This window comes from Nannospalax galili, unplaced genomic scaffold (assembly GCF_000622305.1).
Source record: "Nannospalax galili isolate Female #2095 unplaced genomic scaffold, S.galili_v1.0 scaffold150, whole genome shotgun sequence".
Lineage (NCBI taxonomy): Eukaryota > Metazoa > Chordata > Mammalia > Rodentia > Spalacidae > Nannospalax > Nannospalax galili.
The window spans coordinates 3,207,973-3,231,390 of NW_008329320.1; the positions used below are offsets into that span (position 1 = coordinate 3,207,973).

The 23,418-nt window shown below is 43.5% G+C and overlaps 1 protein-coding gene across 1 annotated transcript in view; it reads left to right on the plus strand.

The window, feature by feature from the left end:
• The first annotated feature begins 9,044 nt into the window (after window positions 1–9,044).
• Window positions 9,045–23,418, plus strand: part of Golph3 (golgi phosphoprotein 3) — a 38,570-nt gene continuing 24,196 nt past the window's right edge. Inside the window, exon 1 of the mRNA XM_008835546.3 lies at window positions 9,045–9,574. Coding sequence (XP_008833768.1) covers window positions 9,344–9,574 — 231 coding nt within the window. The 5' untranslated portion in view covers window positions 9,045–9,343. The remainder of the gene's footprint in view (window positions 9,575–23,418) is intronic.

Genomic DNA, 23,418 nt, shown 5'->3' on the forward strand with positions numbered 1-23,418 from the left:
CTCTCTCTCTCTGTCTTTTTCTTTTCTTTTCTTTTTTTTTGACAGGGTCTCCCTAGTCCCACCTCACCTGGAAGTCACTATGTGGACCAGGCTATCTTCCATCTCATGGAGATATGCTTGCCTTTGCCTCTGCCTCCCAAGGGATTGAGATTAAAAGTATGTACCATCATGCCCTGCTAAAGATTCATTTTTATTTTATTGGTGTGTATGTGGGTATGTCTATGTAAGTACATATCCTCAGAAATCAGAAGAGAGTGCCAGGGCTCCCTGGAGCTGATTTACAGGTAGTTGTGAGCTACCTGACTTGGGTGCTAGGAACTAAACTCTGGTCCTCTGGAGGACAATACAAACGCTTAACTATTGAGTCATAGCTCAAGCCTCTATTTTCTTTTTAATTCAGTGCAGGACCCAGCCCAGGAAATAATGCCACCGTCCATAGTTAGCATGGGTCTTCCCACTTCAATTAACTTAATATACAATAATATTCACAGACATTGCCAGAGGTTTGTGTCCTGGGTGATTCTAGATCCTGTTAATCAGACAACCATGATTAAAAAGCACAGAAGCTAAGGCAGGAGGACAGCAAGTTTGAGGCCAGCTGGACTACACAGCAAAATCATATAAGTTGAAAGAAAAGGGAAAATAGCAATATTCGAGGCAAATACTTATGTCAACTTTATTTTCTATTGCTGAGGCAGAATACTTAACAGTAGACCATTTGTGAAGAAAAGAGGTTTATTTTGGTTCACAGTTTTAGAGACTGAGAGGTTCAAGATGTGGCCCCTGCATCTGGATCACATGGCAAAAGCCCTTGTAAGAGTGAGGACCATACACAAAGAAGACAGGTAGAGACAAAGGGGGCCAGACACTTATACAAACCACCCTCAGGAAATCTGACCAGTTCCTGCAGGAACCAATTCAACAGATTACAAGAAAGATATTAATCTTTATTTTAAAGGCTCCACCTCCCAACTCTATTACATTGATAATTTCAACATTAGTTTTACTGGAGACAAACCACATCCGAACCACAGTAACTTATTTTGAATAATTCAAGGAAAATTTAAGACTAACCTGTGAACATCCATAGATAATAGGTGCATATAAGCTTTAACTGTCTACTTTAACAATAATGTTAAATATGGGGCTGCAGAGAAGGCTCAGTGGCCTCAAGCCATGCAAGCATGAGGACCATCATTCAGATCCCTAGCACCTAGTGTGGTAGCCTTCCTGTGATCCCAGCATTTAGAAGGTAGAGGCAGGGGATCCCTGGAGCAATGTGGCTAGTTAGATTAGCCAAATCGGCAAGCTCTGGGTTCAAGTGAGAGACCCTGCCCCAATATATATGGTGGAGAGCAATTGAGGAAGGCATCTGATGTTAACTTCTGGCCTCCACTGCATGCATTCACATTCCCATGCACGTGCACACACATGTGCTCATACATGTGAACAAGCATACATACATGCACTCTACACACATACACACGCACACACATATACACACATGTAAAAATATACATTAACTGCTATTAAATCTTTAACCAGTGGTGGTGCACACCTTTAATCCTAGCACCCGGGAGGCAGAGGCTAGCAGATCTCTGAGAGTTCAAGGCCAGCCTGGTCTACATAGTGAGTTCCAAGCCAGCTGGGGCTACAGGGAGACCCTGTCTCAAAACAAAAGACCAAAGAAAAAGAAGATATTCTTATATGCAAGGATTGATGTTTTGTATGCTAACAGGTAAATCTTTTTTTGTTTGCCTGGAACTAACTATGAAGCCCAGGCTGGCCTTGAACTTACGGCATTCTTTCTGCCTCAGTGCAGTATTTCTAAGCTATAGTACAATTATACCTGAATAAAGAAGGAGTCTGACTCTTAGCATTCATTTTAAGGCCAAGGGCGCACCCAAATGCTCTTTGGGGTCTGCTTGATCAATAAAATGCAGCATAAGTTAAGTCTGTATAACTTTTGAGCTTTGTAGCATCCTCTTCTTATTGGAACCCAGACACTCTGTAAAAAAGATGAGGCTAGTCTACTGTACACACATGGGCTAGCTTACAGCCAGTCATCCCATTTGTGACTGAGGCCATGTTGACATTTAGCTCAAGCAAAGTGTGGTTGAAATATAGCCATATGGGGGACCCCAGCAGAGCCCAGCAGAACAGCCTAGTTGAGTTCAGCCCAAATTGTTGAACCACAGGAGAGCAAGCAACTAAAATAAGCATTTTAAACCACTAATTTGGTGATACATGGCTTGCAATAAATATGTAAAAATTTCTGAGAGCTATGAGTAAAGAAAAAGGTAACCTACAATACTGAGACATAGGTTACTATTGTTCATTAATTTGTTCAGTCATATGCTGTCTATCTCCATTCTAAAAAAATTCACTCCTGCTGTGGTGGGAAGATCCTAGATGACTCCTGTTGGGTGTGCCTGCCTTTTATATTACCCTTTTCTTGAGAGGGAGATGACACTAATGACTGATTTCTAACCAACAGAGTACAGTTGGGGGACAGTATGGGATGCCATCTTTGTGTTTATGTTTGTTATAAAAAATCTAGTGCTTGAAGATTTCCACTAGGATTCTCCTTGCAGTAGTGAGGTGAGAGCACAGAGAAAGGTCATGTACCATGAAGTCCATCTCCCGCTCAAGATCAGCAGAGGCAGAAGCCTTAGGTTCTGTTACCTTGAGGTAACCTGAAGCAAGTCTGAAGCAAGTCAGTTCTCTGCCAACTGAGCCTGCAGGTGAGAAGAGAATGGAGCTCAGCTTTGCAGCCCTCTGAGTCCCATAGTAGAGTGTCCAATGTGCAATGTACGGATGTCTGACCCCAGACACTATGTGATAAGCTAAATCAAGAGTAGTGGCAGGAGCTGGAGAGATGGCTCAGCAGTTAAGAGTGCTAGCAGTCCACCTGAGTTTCGTTCCCAGCACTCACATGGCGGCTCATAACAGCCTGTAACTCCAGCTACAGGAGCTCCAGTGTCTTCTTCTGACCTCCTCAGGCACCCACACCCACATGAATGTACATATATATGCACACACACACACATACACATAAGTAAAATAAATCTTAAAAAAAGAGAAGTGGCACACATATAATACCAATACTCTGGAGGCTGAAGCAAGAGGATTGTGAGCTAGGTGGGACATTCCCAGCTAGCCTGGAGACCCTTATCTAAAAAAAAAAAACAAAACAAAAAGAAAGCAAAGCAAACAAAAACAAAGAATAGAATTAGGGATGTAGTTCAGTTGATAGAGTGCTTGCCTAAAATGTACAAGGCCCTGGATTTGAGCCTCAGAACCATATAAAACTTGGAGTATAAAGGCCTGTAATCCTAGAATTTGGGAAGTAGAGCTGAGAGGATCAGAAGTTTGGGGTTATCCCCTGCTACATAGTGAGTTAGATGTCAGCATGGGATGCATGAGGCCCTGTTAGTACTCCCTCCCCATCAAAAAACAAAACAAAACAAAAACAAAACCAAACCCTGCTCTATATTCCATGACACAGTCCTGATGATCGCTGTCCAGGAAGCTGCAGCATTTAATCCTGACAGGAAAGCAATGTGAAAAGAGGAAGGCATTTCATACCATTTCCTCATCGCACTACAGGAACTCATTTATTTTCAAGGTTGACTGAAGGAACTGAGAATAATTTACTTAGAGAAGGTGGGGCAGGGCAAAAGAAGTCATATATTGTCTTTTGTTCTTCATTGCTGTGACGAAACACTCTGACCACTACCAACTTGGGGAGGAAAGGGTTTATTTAGCTTATATCTCCTGGGTCACAGTTCATCAGGGAGCCCAAGGTAGGAACTCAGGGCAGGAACCTGCAAGTAGGAGCTGGAGCACAGGCCATGGACAAACGCTGCTTACTAGCTTGCTCCTCTGGCCCCTGCTCAGCCTGCTTTCTTATGCAACACAGGCCCACCTGCCCAGGGGTGGCACCACCCACAGTGGGCTGGGCCCTCCCACATCACTCATCAAGAAGATGCCCCTCAGACATGGCCACAGGCCGGTCCAATAGAGGAAATTCCCCAATTGAGGCTCCCTCCAACCCAGGTGTGTCAAGTTGACACTAAAGCTATCCAGCACATATATCTATATAGCTATATATATCTATATATTCCCCCCAGGTCTTTACTGGGCTAAGGAAAAGAGGGTATCAAGATTTTTTAAAAAATAGACATTTTTACCCAAACCTGAAGTCAAGTCCCAGAGGGTAGATTTGCTCTGAAACTGAATGATGGTAAGAGTCTTACTCAGAAATCTGGAGAGGCTCATTTCTCCAGTCAGTTCTTTCTCATCATGTAGGCAGGTGATTAGGATTCAGCCTAGAAACCTGAAGACTTCCCAATGAGCACGGTGGAAAGAGCTATGTCACATGTTACAGAATTACATAACTTAAGGAACTTCAGGAACTCAAATGGTTCACAGCTCTGAAGCATTTCTGCCTACTCCTGGTTCCTGAAGTCTAGAGCTTTCCCTTTACCTAGAGCAACTTAATCTCTTTCTACCATGCAGGCAGCATTAATTGCATTCAGTGGTTATTAAGGAGACATGAAGATGGGACAGGGACACATTAGGGAAGTCTGGGAAGAGTGGCATATTAGTTGGCTTTATCTGTGGCTGGGATTACCAAAAGGAATTTGAGGAAGAAAGGGCTTATTTGGCTTATACTTCCTGATCACAGTTCATCTAGGGAAGTCAAGGTAGGAACTCAAGTAGGAGCAGAGGGAGGAACTGTGAGGAACTAGGAAGGAACCATGAAGGGACGCTGCTAACTTGCTTGCTTCCTTAGCTTACTCAGTTACGTTCCTTATATATAGCCCAGGGTCATCCAGTGGGCTGGGCCTTCCTCCATCAATTAGCAATTGAGAAAATGCCTTACAGACATGCCCACAGGCCCTATGGAAGAAATGCCTCAGTTGAGGTTTCCTCTTCCCAGATGATTCTAGTTTGTGTCAAGTTGACAGAAACTAACCAGTACAAGTGGGAAGGAGGAGTTAGGGGTGAGTATGATCAAGGTACACTGTATATGAATTGTGTATGAAATTGTCAAATAATAAATTTGAAAAATGTTCTTTTTGAGACACGGTCTCACTATGTAGCCCTGGCTAGCCTGGACCTCCCTATGAAGACCAGGCTGGCTTTGAACTCACAGAGATCCTCCTGCCTTTGCCTCCTGATGTGGGAATTAAAGGAGTGTACCACCATGCTCTGCCCTATTCCTTTTTATTGCCAATAATATTCCATGGTATGGATATGCCATATTTTATTTATCCATTCATCAGCTGATGAACATATGTTTTTTTCACTGCTTCATTATTATGATCAGTTCTGCTGTGAAATTTATATTTTTGTGTAAACAAGATTCTCATTCATCTTGGATGTATGCCTAGAATTGGATCAGTTGGGTCATATGGTAACTCTATGTTTAATACCATGAGGAATTGCTAAACTGTTTTCCAAAGTGGCTGAACCATTTTACATTCCTACAAATATTATATGAAGGTTCAAATTTCTTTACATCCTTGATAACATTTGTTATAATTTTTCATTGTAGGCACCATGGGTGATTGTTGATATCTCTGTAATGTTTTCTCTCCCCTCCCCTCCCTTTCCTTTCCCTCCCCTCCCCTCACTTTTCTTCAGTGCAGTCATATCCAGGTCCTTTCACATGCTGGGAAAACACTCCACCACTCACCTACCCTCCCAAGTCCAATTATATACTAGTGTGATTTGCTTAATATGTGTGTTGCCACTAAAGCATCAATTTCATGAAAATCCATGACTGTATTTTCTGGCTTACTAATATATCCTTATTACTTAGCACAGTAACTACCAACAGAAAAGTATAAATATAAATATTTGTTTGGTGACTGAATTAAAGGTTCTCTTTCAGTCCTGCAATTTGCTAGATGCATTATGTTGGGTAAATTACTTAATTTTGTATGGAACTCTCATTTCTTGGGTTAGATGGGTGGGTGTCTTAGTCTGGGTTCCCTAGAAAGCCAGGCTGAAGACAAAGGCTTCTGTGGCAGTTTTGTTGGGAAGTGCAACTACAGGAAACAGAGGCCAGGGAGAGGGATGAAGGATTGAACCCTGGTTGAGCTTGCTGCAGTTATATGTCACTAGAAGCTATATAACCTATCTGCCAAGAGTCCATTTGAGAAGCCAGGTGTGGTTGTAGCACTAGAGAGGCTGAGGCAGGAGGACTGTTTGAGGCCAAAACAAAACACCTTTGGGGAAGGAAGGGAAATTGCTATGCACTGACTGGATAGTGCTAATTCCCCATGCTTCTAGAAGCCCCAGACAGACATAGGTGTAATGCTTCAAGTTGCAATGCAGTGGTTGGAGCCTGCATGGAATTGACCAGTACAGCAGGATCACCTACTTTGGAGGGTTCTGGAGGGAGTGGCCAGAAAACACACCTGGCACCTATTTAGCAACCAGCCACTAAAAAGCTCATTGCTACTATTAGAAACAAAGATTTCAGTTTCTTAAATCTTTCCTCCCCTCCCTTTCCCCTCCTTCCCTTCACTCTTTCTGTCCCTCTCTTCTTAACAAGGTGATGTATGAAGACAGTATGGAAAAATAAGGGAAAAATTGCTAAGAAAACCCAGGGGGGCAAAGAGGAGTTAAATTAGTGTGAAGTTTCAATTTGAAGTGTATGTACTGGTGTATGGATAGACAGAACATAGGGGTGTAGTTGGATTGGGGGGACAAAGGGATGACACAGCACTGCAAGACTTTTACCACCTGAGAAGGCAAGCATGCCTGGCCACATTTTATTCATTAGAAGAGTCCTGAAGTCTGGCCCACACTCAAGGGTAAGGGAATTAGTCTTCACATGAAAGAAAATGTGCCCACCTTTTCTGTGTTTGTTGTATATATTTGCATGCAGTTGCCTTCGTCTGTGCACATACTTCTGGAGGCCAGGTTGCCATTGGGTGTCCTCTATTGTTCCACACACAAGACCCCAGGATGCACCCTTCTGAGCACCCCAGTGCTGGGATTACAGACATATACCCTTGTGTCTGTGAGTGCTGGGGATCTGAGCTCTGGCCCTCAGGTTTGCATGGCAAACAGTTTACTGCTTGGCCCTCACTCTGTTTTAGAGAAAAAGTTTTTCACTGGGTCCTGGAGCTTGCCCATGTGGTTAGGCTGGCCAGCCAGCGAGGCCCAGGAATTGGTCTCTGCTTCCTCTGCACTGGAATCTAACTCAGGTCCTCATGCACTTTACTGGATGACCATCTCTCCAACTAGGCTTCACATTGTCACTTTTTTTTCCTTTTTAGTTGTTTTATTTTAAATTTTTATTTTATGTATATGAGTGTATTGCCTGCATGTAGGTAAGTACACCACATCGTGCAATGCCCATGGAGGACCGAAGAGGCTGTCGGATCCCCTGGAACTGGAGTTATGGACAGTTGGTAGCCGCCATGTGGGTGCTGGGATTCGAACCCTGGTCTTATGCAAAAAGTCAGTGTTCTTGTCTGTTGAGCCATCTCTCCAGGCCCTCTTTTAGATTTCTAAGAAAGGGTCTGTCTGCACCATCAGATGGCCTGGAACTCACTGTGTAGATTCTGCTAGCCCAGATTTCACACAGATTCACCTGCCTTTGCCTCTACCACCCCAGTATTGAGATTAAAGGTGTGCACCACCAAGCCCGGCCCATTTTCACATACCTTAAAACCTTCACCGTTGGGGCTAGAGAGATGACTCAGTGGTTAAAAGTTCTGGCTGCTTTTGTGGAGGTCTTGGATGTTCCCAGCATCCTTGTGGCAGCTAACAACCTCTGTAACCTTAGTTCCAGGGGATCCTACTCCCTCTTCTGGCCAGCATCGGCATTGTATGCATGTGGTACACATCCGTGCAAAACAGTTGTAAATAAAAATATCAAAAAAAGGAGTGGACCCACTAGACAAACAGGCACAGTGCTGCATATATATCTTTAAACATTTTAAATTACAGATCTGACCTCATTTACAAAGACTCATTTAAAGTTATTTGGCAAAGAACTGGAAGAGGGGTGAAAGAACAAAAAGCTGAAGAGGATGTGAATGAGAAAAATTGGCTGAGGTCAAATTGACGTTGCCCAGGCAGGAAAAAGGGAAGGTCGCTTGCAGATGCAGGTGGAAGGACCAAACGGGACACATTACTACCCATTTTACCACTTTCCAAGGACAGGCTGGTGGAGTTCTATTCACGAGGGGAAGAACCTGTCTAAACCTTGCTTAGCTTAGTCACTGCCTGTGATGATTATTTTAAACAATACTGGGTGGCTTCACAATACCATTTCTGGATTCTGTTTTCTCCTAAATTCCACTCTTCTGTTCCTTCAAACCCCTCTCAGCCTTGGCTGGCAGCTTTTCTTTAACTTAATTTGCACAAACTGTCATGCACGCCAAGAGGATTTAACCTAGTAATTACATCCAGAGAGGTTTAGTGTACAAAGACGTAGCATGAAACCCAAGAGGTTTATTGCCTCCATAAAAGGATCCTTAAGATCTGCGGTACCAACCATACATACCGTACTCCCTGTGCCCTGGCTACTTTACTGCACCAGTTGGAGGCAGGAACTAAAAAGTTTTGCAAATACAACTAGCCCGTTTGCTTAACCTCTCCACGCCTAGCACAGTACAAGTACACTTTGAAGCTCCTGAGTATGCAGCTAATCTTTTGAAGCCAGGGAGTCCCAGCAGCAGCGAGCCAAGTCCTTCCTGTGGGTCGTGGGGACCAAGGCCACCCGGAGCTTCCCCTGAAGACTGATGGGGATGCTAAGGGCTCAGCGAGGGCTCACGCGGCCTCGGCTTCCGGGATCCGTGAGAGGCCTTGCAGGTCGTTGGCGCCGAGCACAAAAGGAGAGGCGAAGGGAAGCTGGGACCGTCATGATGAAGGACTACGGGAGAGGGACAGGGAGCAACTAGCGCCAGGACTATCCCAGACGGTGGGATGGGTGAGAGGTCGCGAGCCTCTCCCCTCGCTCGCGCCGCTTCCGGCACCCCGGCCCCGCCCCCGCGCTGCCACATCTCCGGTGACGTCAGCACGCGCCGCCATATTGGGAAGGCGCCGCCGCCGCTGCCTCCGCTTGGGATCCTGGGTTGAGTGGGGCCACGGCTGCGGGCAGGAAGGCGCCGTTAGTACGCAGCCGTCGCCTGGCCCTCCCGCATTGCTGCGACCCGTCTCCCCATGACTGCCTTCGGCCCCGCAGCCGCCGGAAGTTGCTCAAGCGGCGGGATTTAACACGGAAGCCCCGGTCGCCGGGGCGGTGAGGGAGCTGCAGGGACAGCCGGCCGGTCCCGCGTCCCTGTCTGTCGGGCGCGGCGCCTTGGCCGGAGCCATGACCTCGCTGACCCAGCGCAGCTCGGGCCTGGTGCAGCGGCGCACCGAGGCCTCGCGGAACGCTGCGGACAAGGAGCGGGCGGCGGGCGGCGGCGCCGGCGGCGGCAGCGGAGAGGACGAGACGCAGGGCCGCCGCGACGAGCAGGATGACGACGACAAGGGCGACTCCAAGGAAACGCGACTGACCCTGATGGAGGAGGTGCTCCTCCTGGGCCTCAAGGACCGAGAGGTGCGGGCGCGGCGGGCTGGGCGGGGGTGGCGCGGGGCTAGGCCCCAGGTGGGCCCCAGGTGGGCGCCGGCCTCGGGCAGCACCTGCCTCTCCCTCCGGAGTCCCGCGCCCGGGAGCGTCCCACTTGCCCGGAGGAGTGTTGGAGTCACTTCGCCCCGGGGCGGCCCTGTACCTTCCGGATCCTCCCGGTACCGATGGCCTGGATCGTTCCTTCCTCGGTTCACAGGGACTCTTCAGTTCGGCATCTTGGCACTCTTTGCATTTCTTCTTCCTCGCTTCTGCGTATGTTTGCAAGGCTAAGCTGAAACTACTTGGTAGATAACACACCTCGCGTTTCCACCGGTCGGGACCTTTTTGTTTTGAGGGTTTTAAGACCTGGAAGGGGTTCACGGATCTGCTTGCTGTGGGCCTCCTTTTCTTTTTAAAACTTCAATTAAGGTATGCTGTTTGGAATTACGAAAACTAGGAAAGTTATTTTACTGAACAAAGTTAAAAGTCATTACAAAATTCTCATAAAAGCTAGATGTTACTTTCCAGGTGAACTTGATTTGGGTGAAAGATGAGTTAGTATTTCTGTTCAATTTTATCAGTGGACTGACTGCTCCCAGAGGTTTTTTTTTTTGTCGTTTTAAGGAAGGGCTTTGTCATGAAGTGCTGGAAGTGGAGTTTGTGATTTGATGAAAGGCTGATGAGGTGTAAGTTGTCAAAGGTATTTCGTTGTATGTCGTCTTTTGAAAACGGTTATTTTCACCCCGTGTTAGATTTTTACACATAGAGGTTGATCGACTCTAGTCACCACCTACTCTCTGTAGTTTTCTACTTTATCACATATCTGTCCATCTACAAAAAGATTGTTATTATTATTTTTGGTCTTTTTGAGACAGGGTCTCTCCCTGTAGCCCTAGCTGTCCTGGAACACTATGTAGACCAGGCTGGCCTTGAACTCACAGAGATGCGCCTGCCTCTGCCTCCCGGGTGCTCGGATTAAAGGCGTGCGCCACCACACCCGGCCAAAAACGATTATTTTTTTTAAAGACAAGCGTGTACGTTTTGATGTTTTATAAATTGTGTTTGGGCTCAAGTAGCCCGGAATCTTAGAAAGTTAAAGCTGTCTTAAGGCAATCTGCACTCTATTTTTCTGTGATCGGTTCTCACAAAGGTAGTCTGAAGAATTTGTTGAAGTTTAAGGAAATTTATAGACAGTTTTTATTATTATTTTTTTTGACAATTTGAAGTTCCTTGATGCCGGGTAATTGAAACCATCTGCTGTGGTCATTTTCTCTAAGTAGTTACTCTACTTTGTAAGTCATGGCCAAGGTCCAGACACTAATTAATACCGAGTGGTTTTTTTTTTTTTTTTTTTTTTTTTTTGATTCAAAATACATAGGGACGGGCAGGGAATTTTTCAGGTGGGGATTTTGCACTGCTTTAGGTTTTGGTTTTAGGGATTAGCCTGTGTATATTACAAAGCAGATCTGTAAACCTATTCACTCCTCTTTAGGAAGGTCCCCCCCCCCCTTTTTTTTTTTAAAGACAAAGCTTTCTTATATTTTGGACCAAGTGGAGACTTGTTTTAAAACTACATTCATTTACAGGGGGTGGGGGTGGGTGCTTGTGCCACTGTGGCATGTGGGGGTCAGAGGACAACTTACTGGAGTCAGTTCTCCTAACATACGGGTTCTGGGGATCAGGCTTGGCAGCAAGCCCATTTTTCTGTTGAGCCGTCCCACAGATCCCGCCTCATCTTTTTTAAAAAATATATTTTTATTTTATGTGTATGAGTGTATTGCCTGCATGTGTGTAAGTGTACCCGTGTCGTGCAATGCCCGAGGAGGTCAGAAGAGGGAATGGGATTCCCAGAACTGGAGTTAGCTGTCATGTTGCTGGAATCGAACCAGGGTCCTCTGCAAGAGCAGCCAGTGCTCTTAATTACTCTCCAGCCCCAACTCCTCATCTTCTTATGGGACAGAAGTTTCTTTGCTGATAAACAGGTGCTCTAGCTTCTCATTACCTACAGGGAGTTTGCTTAAAATCCTGACAATTGATTTTTTTTTTTTCTCCCAAGTAGGCATTTCAGGTTTTGTTTTCCTTTTTTTAAACCATAGATGCCTTGGGGCCCCTTAGGGGATTTCCTTGTTATTCCCGATGAAGAGTCTATGACTCTTCAGAGGCCACTCACTGTTAAGGATGGCAGGTAGGTTTACACTTGAATTCTAATTAAATAATTAGCAAGATTTCTTTGCAGGGTGCTTGGCAGGGCTGGGAAGTGGTATTTTCCTTTCCATACATAATTGTATTTTTTCCCATAGATTCCTCCACTAGAGTACTTCAGGATATAGCAAGGTTTACGTTAAATAACTGGTAGACTCACATTTTCTTTGGTGATTGAGACCTTTGAGTTTAGTCTCTTACATGCTGTGCAGTTTTAACTACAACCCCAGCCCCTTAAATAACTTTTAATCACTTTATTGGTGGTAAATCTAAAGACTTTTAGGGTTGGATTTGACTGTTTTCAGTGGCTAATCTAATTTGGAGTATGGGGGCTGAGGAGATATGTTGAAGTGCTTCCACGAAAACACGAGGACCTGAGTTTGATCCCCAGCACCCATGTGAAAGGCTGAAAGTGGTAGCACCTATTTGTAGTCTCAGTGCTTGGGGAGGTAGAGACAGGTGGATCTCTGGAACTCCTTGACCAGCCAGCCTAGCTTACCCAGCAATCTCCAGGCTAGCGTGAGACCCCTGTCTGAGGAAACAAGGTGGATAGCATCTGAGAGCAACACTGAAGTTGACCTCCAGCCTCTACATCATCATGCACACACATGCACATGTACCCATACCCGTACCTGCACTAAAGTATCTGTAGAAGTGGAGAGAGGCTTTGTAGCCCTGGTCTGAGGCATATCCTTTGCTTTACGTATTGATACTTTCTGAACCTCCAAGTTCTCATTAAAAATGGAAAAATAGGCACTCAAAATGGTTGGCCACTCCTGTGGACACTTACTGTAAACACCCCACCATGTCGTCCCAATGTTGTCTTGGGGGGAGCGGTTCTTCATTGTGTATTACCTTAATATTGCTAATTTTGTTTTGGTCTGATTTATTTTTCAGATATGGTCTCAAGTAGCTCAGGCTGGTCTTGAACCTTCTGCTTCTCCTGCCACCACCTCCCCCAGTGCTAGGAATAGTGGCAACTTTAGAATGGCTTTTTTAAAAAAAATTTATTGTTTTTATTTTATGTGTATGAGTGTTATGCCTGCATGTAGGTAAGTGCACTCGTGTTGTGCAATGCCTGTGGAGCACAGAAAAGGCTGTCGGAGCCCCTGGACCTAGAGCTATGGACAGTTGTAAGCTGTCATGTGGGTGCTGGGATTTGAACTGGATCTTCTTCAAGAACAGTGTTCTTAACCACTGACCCATCTCTCCAGCCTTGTGGGCTTTTTTTTTAATTAAAATTTTTTATACGTATGAGATATGCCTGTGTGTATGTAAGTGCACCCATGTCATGCAATGCTGGTGGAGGATAGAAGAAGGCAACAGATCCCTGGAACTGTAGTTAAGATGATTGTGAGCCACCATGTGGATGCTGGGAGCCCAGGTCCTGTGCAAGAGCAGCCAGTGCTCTTAACTGCTGAACCATCTCTCCAGCCCAAGGACAACTTTTTTTTTTTTTTGTCTTTTTGAGACAGGGTCTCCTTGTAGCCCCAGCTGTCCTGGAACTCACTGTGTAGACCAGGCTGGCCTTGAACTCACAAAGATCGTGCCCGGCTAGGGACAGCTTCTTAAAGCACCTTCCCCTACCCTCTTGAGTTTTGCCAGACTTGATCAGTTAGAGGTTTTTTCCTTAGGTTTTGGATCTGGAGAGGAACAGATTGGAAAGGTATTCTGGAGATCTTTTCACAGTAGTGCCTTTGTGTGTATCATGCTCTTCTCTGAGCTTTTCTTCTTAGTCCATTGTTGCTATCTTTTTCTAGTGTGATATCCCATCCCATTCCCCCCCTTGCAGTTTTGTAAGTATCAATAACCTGTATTAAAGTCCCCTTTTAAAGATAGCATTTCTAATGGTGTATAAGAGCCCTACTACAATAACTCTTATATTGAAAAATAGTAGGTACCTGAGCTGGATAATAATTAGGTTTATTTTTTAGAATTAAGATGATGTAGCCTGTCTGGCCTCGAACTTACTGCATAGCTTGGACTGTTCTTGAATCTTGAGATTCCCCTTCATCTGTTACTCCCCCCCCCCCCCCCATTACTGGTGTGTCACCAGACTTAGCTAGTAAGTTTAAAATGATGGAACTGGTGTTGTGTGGGTTTTATACTGGCTCCAAAGATGAAGTTATTTTGGAAATAAATTTCCCTAGGTCACTACTTTGAAACACAGTACTTATTAGGATGTCTAACTTCATTTTGTAAAAAGGAAAAAAAAAAAAAACTTCTCTGGGGCTGGAGAGATGCCCCAAAGATTAAGAGTATTGTCTGCTCTTGCAAAGGACCCGAATTCAGGTCCCAGAACCTACATGGGAGCTAACAACTGTAACTCCAGTTCCAGGGCAATCCAAAGCCCTCTTCTGACCTCTGTGGGCATTGCATGACATGGGTGCACTTACACACATGCAGGCAATACACTCATAAAAGATAAATAGTAAAAAAATCTCTATGTGTGATGTGTACCAGCTCCACATATCAAATCTGTAAACCAGATGCTCAATATATTTTCAGAATTTCAAGGCGTGCTGAGATTTTTAATGATTTTAAGAATCCAGTAAAAGCTTCAAAGTTTTGAAAATTTATGATTCCTTTTGAGATACAAATTATATTCCTTTCATATTTTTGAAAGTTGAATTTTTTTTAAAGAAACAGAACTCTTCCGGTTTGAGACAGGGTCTCCCTGTAGCCTCAGCTGGCCTGGAACTGGCTATGTAGATCTGACCGGCCTTGAACTCAGAGATCCGCCTGCCTCTGCCTCCCAAGTGCTGGGATTAAAGGCATGTACCACCATGCCGGCTACTGTTTGATAAACTTTTAAGCTGTAGGAATACAACTAATGGGGCAGGGGAGGATGGCTCAGCAGGTAAAGTACTTGATTTGCTAAGTTTGAGGACTGGAATTATGACCCCCAGGGTACACATAGAGCTGGGTCCAGTAGTCCTGTCTGTAATCACAGTGCTCCTTAGTCAAAGTAGGAGGTGGGTGGAGACAGGAGAATCCTTGGAAGTGCTCACATAGCTACCCCTGGTGTGTGCTGCACAAACCCTGTCTCAAGAAGGGCTGAGGGGGTCCAGTGAGTGGGCTCAGGCTCAGCAGTTGAAGGCACTAGCCAACAAACCTGACAGTCAGAATTCCATTCCTGGGACCCACATGATAGGAGAGAACCAGCTCTAGCAAGCTGTACCCTGACCTACACTTAATATGCTCCCTCCCCCCAATAAATAAAAAAATGGGAGAAAAAAGTGGAAGGTAAGGGCTGACATTTGAGGTTGTCCTTTGACCTCCATGTATGTGCATGACCACACCTATATGTACACACATGTACACAAGATAGGAAAAAATGACTAATACTGTCTTTATTTCTTCCTTTTTTATTTATTTTAATATTTTTTTGTCAGCTGGCCTGGAACTCGAAGAGATCCGCCTGCCTCAGCCTCCCAAGTGCTTAGGATTAAAAGCATGTACCACCACACCTGGCCTTAAAAAGAAATTTATTTTATGTGTATAAAAATAAGTTGCTTGCATGTAGGTAGGTGCAACCGTGTCATGCACTGTCCACAGAGGTCAGAAGAGGGCATCGGATCCTCTGGAACTGGAGTTAAAGATGGTTATTAGCTGCTGTGTGGATGCTGTGAATCAAACCCGGATCCTCTGCAAGTGTAGCCAGTGCTCTCAACCACTGAGCCATCTCTCCAGCCCCCATAAGCTTAATAAGTTTTGTGGGTTTTTTGGTTTACATACTTTAGTAGAGAAATTCTTGGAGCCAGTAGATGGAGTTGAAAAACTTTGTTTATACACTCATGTGTTAAGGAAAAAAAATACAGCTTTAAATATTGACAATATTTCATGAACTAGAAAGGTTGAAAAGTACTAAATTAGGAGCTCTGTCTTTAAGGTTCTTACTTTATCATACCCTTTCTTTCATCCTGAAAATGAACTATGGAAAATTTCAAATTTCAGCATTTTAAATTGGACTTTCAGTTCATCTAGATTTGAGATAGTAGGTTGACATTTCTGTGACCTGGTTTAGAGTTCTATCTTGATAAAAGGCATTTAGAAACTGTAATTACTACGCATAGGAATCTAGCAATTTTGATCCATTTAAGAAATGTGTGTTAAGCACATCTCTGTTCTAGAAGATGGAATCTATCTGTAGTGTGACTCCACTCTGGTTCTGCATGTCAGAGTTGACGTTCACTACAAAACTAAAATGAGGCTGTTCTAGAATTGTTTTAAAAACTATTTTGGCGTGGCGGCGCATGCCTTTAATCCTAGCACTCGGGAGGCAGAGACAAGCGGATCTCTGTGAGTTCAAGGCCAGCCTGGTCTACATAGTGAGTTCCAGGACAGCTGGGGTTACAGGGAGACCCTGTCCCAAAAAGACAAAAAAAAAAAACCAAAAAACAAAAAAAACTTTTGTTATTTAGGTGTATTAGTGTTTGCATGGGTGTAAGTGCATCCATGTCATGCAATGCCCACGAAGGTCAGAAGAGGGCATCGGATTCCCTGGAACTGGAGTTAAGAACGGTTGTTAGCTGCCTTGTGTCTTGGGAACTGAACCCGAGTCTTCTGTAAGAGCAGCTAGTGCTTTTACCTTGAGCCATCTCTCCAGTCTGTTCTAGAATTTTTTGATACTCACTGTCTCAGCTTGGCATGTAGCTGTGACTCAGTATTTTGAAGTATATCATATATCCAGTGGAGGTAGTGTTATTCCCAAGAGAATGATTGCTGGTTTTGGAGATGGTGAAAAAACTTTTATGTATGAATCTTAGACATCCATTGTATAAACATACAGTGTAGTCCACCTTACATTTCATGAGGGAAGAGGTAATATTACAGGGCTGATAAGCCAGGTATGGTGGGACCCACCTTTAATTCCAGTACTTTGTAGGCAGGGGCAGAGGCTAGATGGTCTCTGTGAGACATAGTTCCAGGCCAGCTAGGGCTACAAGGTGAGACTCTGACTCAAAACACTGAAAAGCCTGGGGTGGTGGTGCATGCCTTTTGAGAGTTCAAGGCCAGCCTGGTCTCCATAGTAAGTTCCGGGCCAACTGGGGCTACAGGGAGACCCTGTCTCAAAAAGAACAACAACAAAAAAACCAAACCTGAAAAGCAGACAAAACAGAACCAAAACTGTTTGCAAGCTGATAAGGTTCAGAAATGTTTTTTTTTTTTTTTTTTTTTTTTTTGGTGTGTGGTGTTTGTGTTTGGGTCTTTGGGCCTTTTCATTCTATGTTCCCTTTTTTTTTTTTTTTTTTTAAAAACAGACAGGGTCTCATTGTGTAGATGTGGCTGTCCTGAACTGAGAGATCTGAGTGCTGGGTTCAAAGGTGTGGGCCACCATGCCTGACGTGAGCTTGCCAGTTTTTGAGGTTAAACAGACTGATTGATTGGTATTGGTATATTTTGTTAATCCAAGTATTGAGCACTCTTGTGTAAGTTCCTTTGCTGAGGTTGCAAAGAATTTTGTTTTTAACCTTTAAGGGGCATTCAGTCTATGCAGAAGGCAGGTCTGGAGATATTTCATAAATGGGTTACTGACCTTAATGGAAACATTGTAGAGATGCCTCAGATCATGAGCCACAAGACTGTGCATGGTTTTGACTACTAGGTTTGCCTTTGACTCCTATTTGGAAGAGGTGGGATAATGTTTTGAATTCTTAGACCCCATTGTCCCTTGGGCAAAATGAACCTATATTTGTGGTCCATCTTAAAACCTAAGTTTTAGGATCTAAAGTTTTGTGTATATACTTAGAAGACTGCGTGGTGCTGACAAATGATAAAGTAGCAATTACTTAAACTGAATACTTATTTGTTTTTTTCCTTTTTTTGGTCTTTTTTAGACAGGGTCTCCCTGTAGCCCCATCTGGCCTGGAACTCGCTGTGTAGACTAAGCTGGCCTCAAACTCAGATCTACCTCCCTCTGCCTTAGACTAAATACTCTTGACAAGCACTCAGTATTACCTGTTTCCTTCCCTTCTGCCCTTCCAGTGTTGGGAATTAAAGTCCATCCCTTGAGCATGCTAGGCAAGTACTGTACCACCGAGCCTACACCCCAGTACTCCATTATTTTAGTTACTTTTTGACTGTCTTGAATATGATAATTTAGTGAACCGACTCATTCAGTTGCTTACTAGTGCCTTTTTCCTGAAATTCCCAGCATTTCACAGATAGACAGACAGAATTTTCCCCCATTTTGGGATCCCAGACTGGCTGGGTTGGGAAGTTGGAAACCTGATGAATTCTTGGTTTCTTTTTCCTAGGCTAAGCCCAGAGTCTATGGTTGTTTCCATTATTTCTCTTCTTCAGAATACTGCTCTCTCTCCTGAGAGATCAGGAGTTTCCAAACCTCCAAAATCAGAGACTCTAATGACAGCCGTGTTGTGCAAACATTTTAGCACACAGTAAGTATTGTTTCATTATGCCTTCTGGCCCAAACTCTGAAAGCCTGTGAGATTTCTGACATCTTCTTGTCCCTGTTACAATCTATTCTTCCCACATTGAGTTTTTTCATTTCCTTTTTTTTTTTTTGAGGCAGGGTCTCACTATATAGCCCTGACTGGTCCCAAACTCCTTGGGTTCATTCGATCCTCGTCCTCCAGGCTCTCAAGTGTTGAGGCTACAGGGACTCTGCCCTTGTGCTTGGAGCTATTTCATAAGTGTTGGATGCTATGTAATATACATTTTGTATTTGAGTCATTTTTTTTTTTTCTTGAAGAGTCATTGTCATTCTTTTAGGTCTTTAAACTTGGTGTCCTTTAATTTTTATAAACATTTTTGTCAAATTATTCATCAGTTTGTTTACCTGATGTACAAATGGCTTTAATTGTGCTTAATATTTGTAAGGTTGGAAATACCTTATTTTCATTTCTTAGATGAGACTAATTGGAATATGGCATTCAAATTTTAAGTGGTGGTTGATTAACAAGCCCTTTTTTGCTCTCTGGCAAGTGGATTAGATGGATTCATTGGCCTGTTGATGAATAGTAATCATCTACCCTTCTGTTCTAATCACACTTGCTAATTTTCTATTAGCAACTAAAGGTTAAGTCCATGCAAATTTGCATTTCTTAGTCACACATAGTTAATTTTTGGGCCTGTGATAAAATGTTTCTATACTTGAAATAGATGCTACTGACTGAATATTTAAGTCTTGATATTTCATTGCATTCATTCATTTCTTCCAGTGTGTGAATGTTCGTAGGCACACTAATGCCATGGCATGCATGTGAAGGTCAGAGGACAACTTGTGGGAATCGATTCTCTCCTTCTACCATGTGGGTTTTGAGGATCAAACTTAGGTCAGTGAGGCTTGGCAGCAAGTACCCTTATCTGTTGAGACATCTTGCTGACCCATCTGATATTTAATCATATTCCGTTTGGTCTTAGAAGTTAAGTGTTTGCAAGAACAGAAATCTCATTTAAGTAGCCTAAGTAAAAGGAGATACAGATGAATAAGGATCATTCTAACCATACAGGTATGCTGTTAGGGATATGTCTGTGTTGGTCTGCCCTCATATATCTTAATTTTTCACGTTTACTATTACTTCTTTTGCTTCCCTTTCTCTTGATCATTATTATTATTATTGTTTTGGTCTTTTTTGTGACGGAGTCTCCCTGTAGCCTCAGCTGGCCTGGAACTCACTTATGTAGACCAGGTTGGTCTTGAACTCATAGAGATCTCCTGCCTCTGCCTCCTGAGTGCTGGGACTAAAGGCGTGCACCACCAGACCTTTATTATTTTTCATTTTACCAGTAACTTCTGAATTATATAGCCAGTTATAGCTCTAATTCCCATGCACATACAACTGGCCCATGATGCTAAGTTTAAATTCTCAAAAGGGAGAGTTGTTTTTTTTTGTGTGTGTTTTTGAAGTAGGGTCTCCCTGTAGCCCTAGCTGTCCTGGAATTCACTATGTAGATCAGGCTGGCCTTGACAGAAATCCGCCTGCCTCTGCCTCCCAAGTGCTGAGACTGCAGCTGTGTGCTACCACGCCCGGCTTAAGAGGGAGAGTTTTAAGAAAATTTTTTTTATCATTTTTTATTTTATGTGTATTAGTGTATTGTCTGCATGTAAGTGCTCCTGTGTTGTGCAGTGCCTGTGGACGTCAGAAGAGGGTGTCAGATCCCCTGGAACTGGAGTTAATGGATGGTTGTTAGCCCTGTGGGTGCTGGGAACTGAACCCAGGTCCTCTGCTGAACCATCTCTTCAGCCCCTATAGGGAGTATTTGATTTGCCCATCCTGGACCAGTTAGGTGTGGTGGTGCAGTCACTTCTTCCTATAGGTTCTGTAGTTATGGCAGGTTTCCGAAAAGAGGATCATTAGCACAGCTTTGGGTTTGGAGTGCAGATACTTTGGTAACCTGATACTTTCTTTTGTTAGGGAAAGTCTGCTTACATAGCCATTTCTAGAACATTAATTGTAGCAGAATTCAGTAATACAGGAACATTGTATAGAAGATACAGTGGTGTGTTAATTTTAGTTTTGACATATATACTGATTTCTAGAAGTTAAATTCATTTAATGTAGTGTACTTTGTAAAAGTTTAGTCTAGAAGTTACAAACTAGTTTTCAGGCATATTCTGTTTAGCCTGTGTGGTGCTCAAACTTGATTTAGTTGGAACCATATTAAAGATGGAACATTTAAGAAAACATTTTATTTTAGGCCGGGTGTGGTAGTGCACGCCTTTAATCCCAGCACTTGGTAGGCAGAGGCAGGCAGATCTTTGTGAGTTCGAGGCCAGCCTGGTCTACATAGTTCCAAGGCAGCTGGGGCTACAGGGAGACCCTGTCTCAAAAAGACCAAAAAAAAAATTTTTTTTTTAAATTTTGTTTTAGTGTGTATGAGTGTATTGCCTGCATGTGTGTATTGTGCAATGCCCAGGGAGGCCAGAAGGGAGCCTCTGATTCCCTAGAACTGGAGGTATGGATGGTTGTTAGCGCCATTTGAGTGCTGGGAATTAAACCCAGGTCCTCTGCAAGAGGAACTAGTGCTTTTAACCACTGAGCCATCTCTCCAGCTCCAAGGATGGGACATTTTATAAAATTTTATTTTATTATTTCAATGTTTGTGCTATGGTGTAAAGATGTGAGGGTCAGAGGACAACTTTGTAGACTCAGTTCTCTTTTCACCTTTGTGTAAGATTCATGGATTGAGCTCAGGCTTTTAAGACTTGCATTGAATGGCAAGTGCCTATCTTACCAGTCCAGGATAGGGCATTTTATATAAATTTTTATTTTTATTTTTTGGTCTTTTCGAGACAGGGTCTCCTGTAGCCCCAACTGTCCTGGAACTCAGTATGTAGATGGGGCTGGCCTTGAACTCACAGAGATCTGCCTGCCTCTGCTGGGATTAAAGGCGTGCACCACCATGCCTGGTGAAATTTTTTTATCCTCATGAAACCAGAAGCTATGGCAAGGGTGGGCCTATATTTTGCACAGGGCAACAGTTATAAAGCTAGATTGTCTTCTTGCATTATTTAGATGGGGAGAGCGTTCTCTAGTTTGTAGCTGTCTACATCTGGGCTCTTTAGTGTTCTGTGCTTGTGCATTCTTAGTATTTGAATTTACAACCTCTTGCCTTCCATCTTTTCTAGTTGTATATGTTTGTCATTAAGCAATTACTATTTGTCACAAGTTGTACTTTACAAATATTGTTTGGTCTTCACAAGTGTTACATTGCAAACTAAGGAAAACTTAATTTTCTAACTGATTGCACTGAGTTTACATTAAGTGGGAACCAATGCAAGTATAGCCAAGACATTATAGACTGGAGAATTATTATTTGCAGCATGTAAGAGAGCATGGAGATTTTGTTCAGGGAGGCTATACATATTCATATGGGGATTGGCCCATTCACATGCTCAGTAAAGCAGTACATTCCTGAGCATGTTCACTTTAAGATCATAAGAGAGAAAGACATATCTTTGGGCATGCTTAGTTTGTCATTGAGTACATGTTTAAAAGGTTAAAATGAGGGGCTGGAGAGATGGCTCAGTTACAAGCACTTGCTGTTCTTGCAGAGGACCCACATTTGGTTCCTAGTACCCACATCTGCTGGATCACAACCAGTTGTATTCACTTCTGAGGATCTGACACCCCTGCCCTTTGTGGATACCGGTTAGCACGTGGTATATATACATACATGCAGGCAGTCACATATACATATAAAAAAACTTTTTTCAAAAGTTAAAATGATGAGCAGGAATGCTTCTGAGCATGCTCACCTAACATAAAACTTCAGCTGAAAGTCAAGGAAAGGGCTCTTAGAAGGTGCATTAACCGGAGTTGATTCCTAGACATGCCTTCCTTGCTTAGTGGCTAGCAGTCTCAGAAATTAATCATATAGTATATGACAGAGCTGAAGTCAGTTTGAATTACCAGATATTGTTGAAATTCTGGACTCTTTTTTTCCTTTGCTTCCTTGTGGCACTGGGGATTGAACCCCTAGAGCCTCATATATGCCAGGCAAGTGCTCCATTATTGAACTATACCCTTAACCCTTCGGCACTGTTCTTTACTACCTTCCAATGGATTATTATTTTTATTATTTTTTTAAGACTTATTTGCCTGGGCATGGTGGCTCATGCCTTTAATCCCAGCACTCCAGAGGCAGAGGCAGGTAGATCTCTGAGTTTGAGGCCAGTCTGGTCTATATAATGAGTTCTAGGCCAGCCAGAGCTACATAGTGAGATCCCTTATCAAAAAATATTTGTGTATGTGTGTGCCTGTGTGTGTATGTACACCCATGTGCATGCCGGTGCCTGCAGATCCCCTGGAACTGCAGTTATAGATGGTTATGAGCTCCATGTGGGAGCTGGAAACTGAACAAATGCTCTTGCTCCTGAGCTGTTTCTCCAGGGTGCCCCTTCCCCTGCTGTTCTAATATGTTGTCCTTAGCTATTTCAGTTGGCATATTTTTAGTGTTCGTAGTACTTTGCTTTTATCATATTACTGATAATATCTTATTGCCTTATAGGTTTGAGCAGCTTCAGTCTTTACTGTTCTCTCATCCAGATTGCTGATTTGTGCAGATAAATCTAAAGTGAGGATCACTATAACCATCAGCCATTAGTTACTAGTACTTTTCTCATTTACTTAAAAAGTGAAAGCTTTTGGGCTGGAGAGATGACTCGGTGGTTAAGAATACTGTTCTTGCAGAAGACGCAGGCTTGAATCCCAGCACCCGCATGGCAGCTAACAACTGTCCATAACTCCAGTTCCAGGGGATTTGACGGCCTCTTCTGTCCTCCGTTCATTGCATGACATGGGTGCACTTACCTACATGTGAAAGCTTTTATATGTGACAATTACATATATACACATACTTATAGAAATGAGTTGGCAATTTGTCAGTTTCACAATCCTTATACTAGGATTAAACTTTTAAAGATTTTTTAAAATTATGTGTAAATGTGTCTGTGTACGTGGGTTTAATGCCTGCAGAGGCTATACAAGGACATCAGATCACCTGGGGCTGGAGTTATAGGTGGTTGTGAGCATTGCGTGTACAGGTCTATAGAACTGTGTCAAAGGATATGCTACACTTTAGTGTTGGTCTTTTTTTCTGGTCTTTTTAAGAGACACATCTCCCTGTAGGCCCAACTAGTCTGGAACTCACTGTGTAGGCCCTGG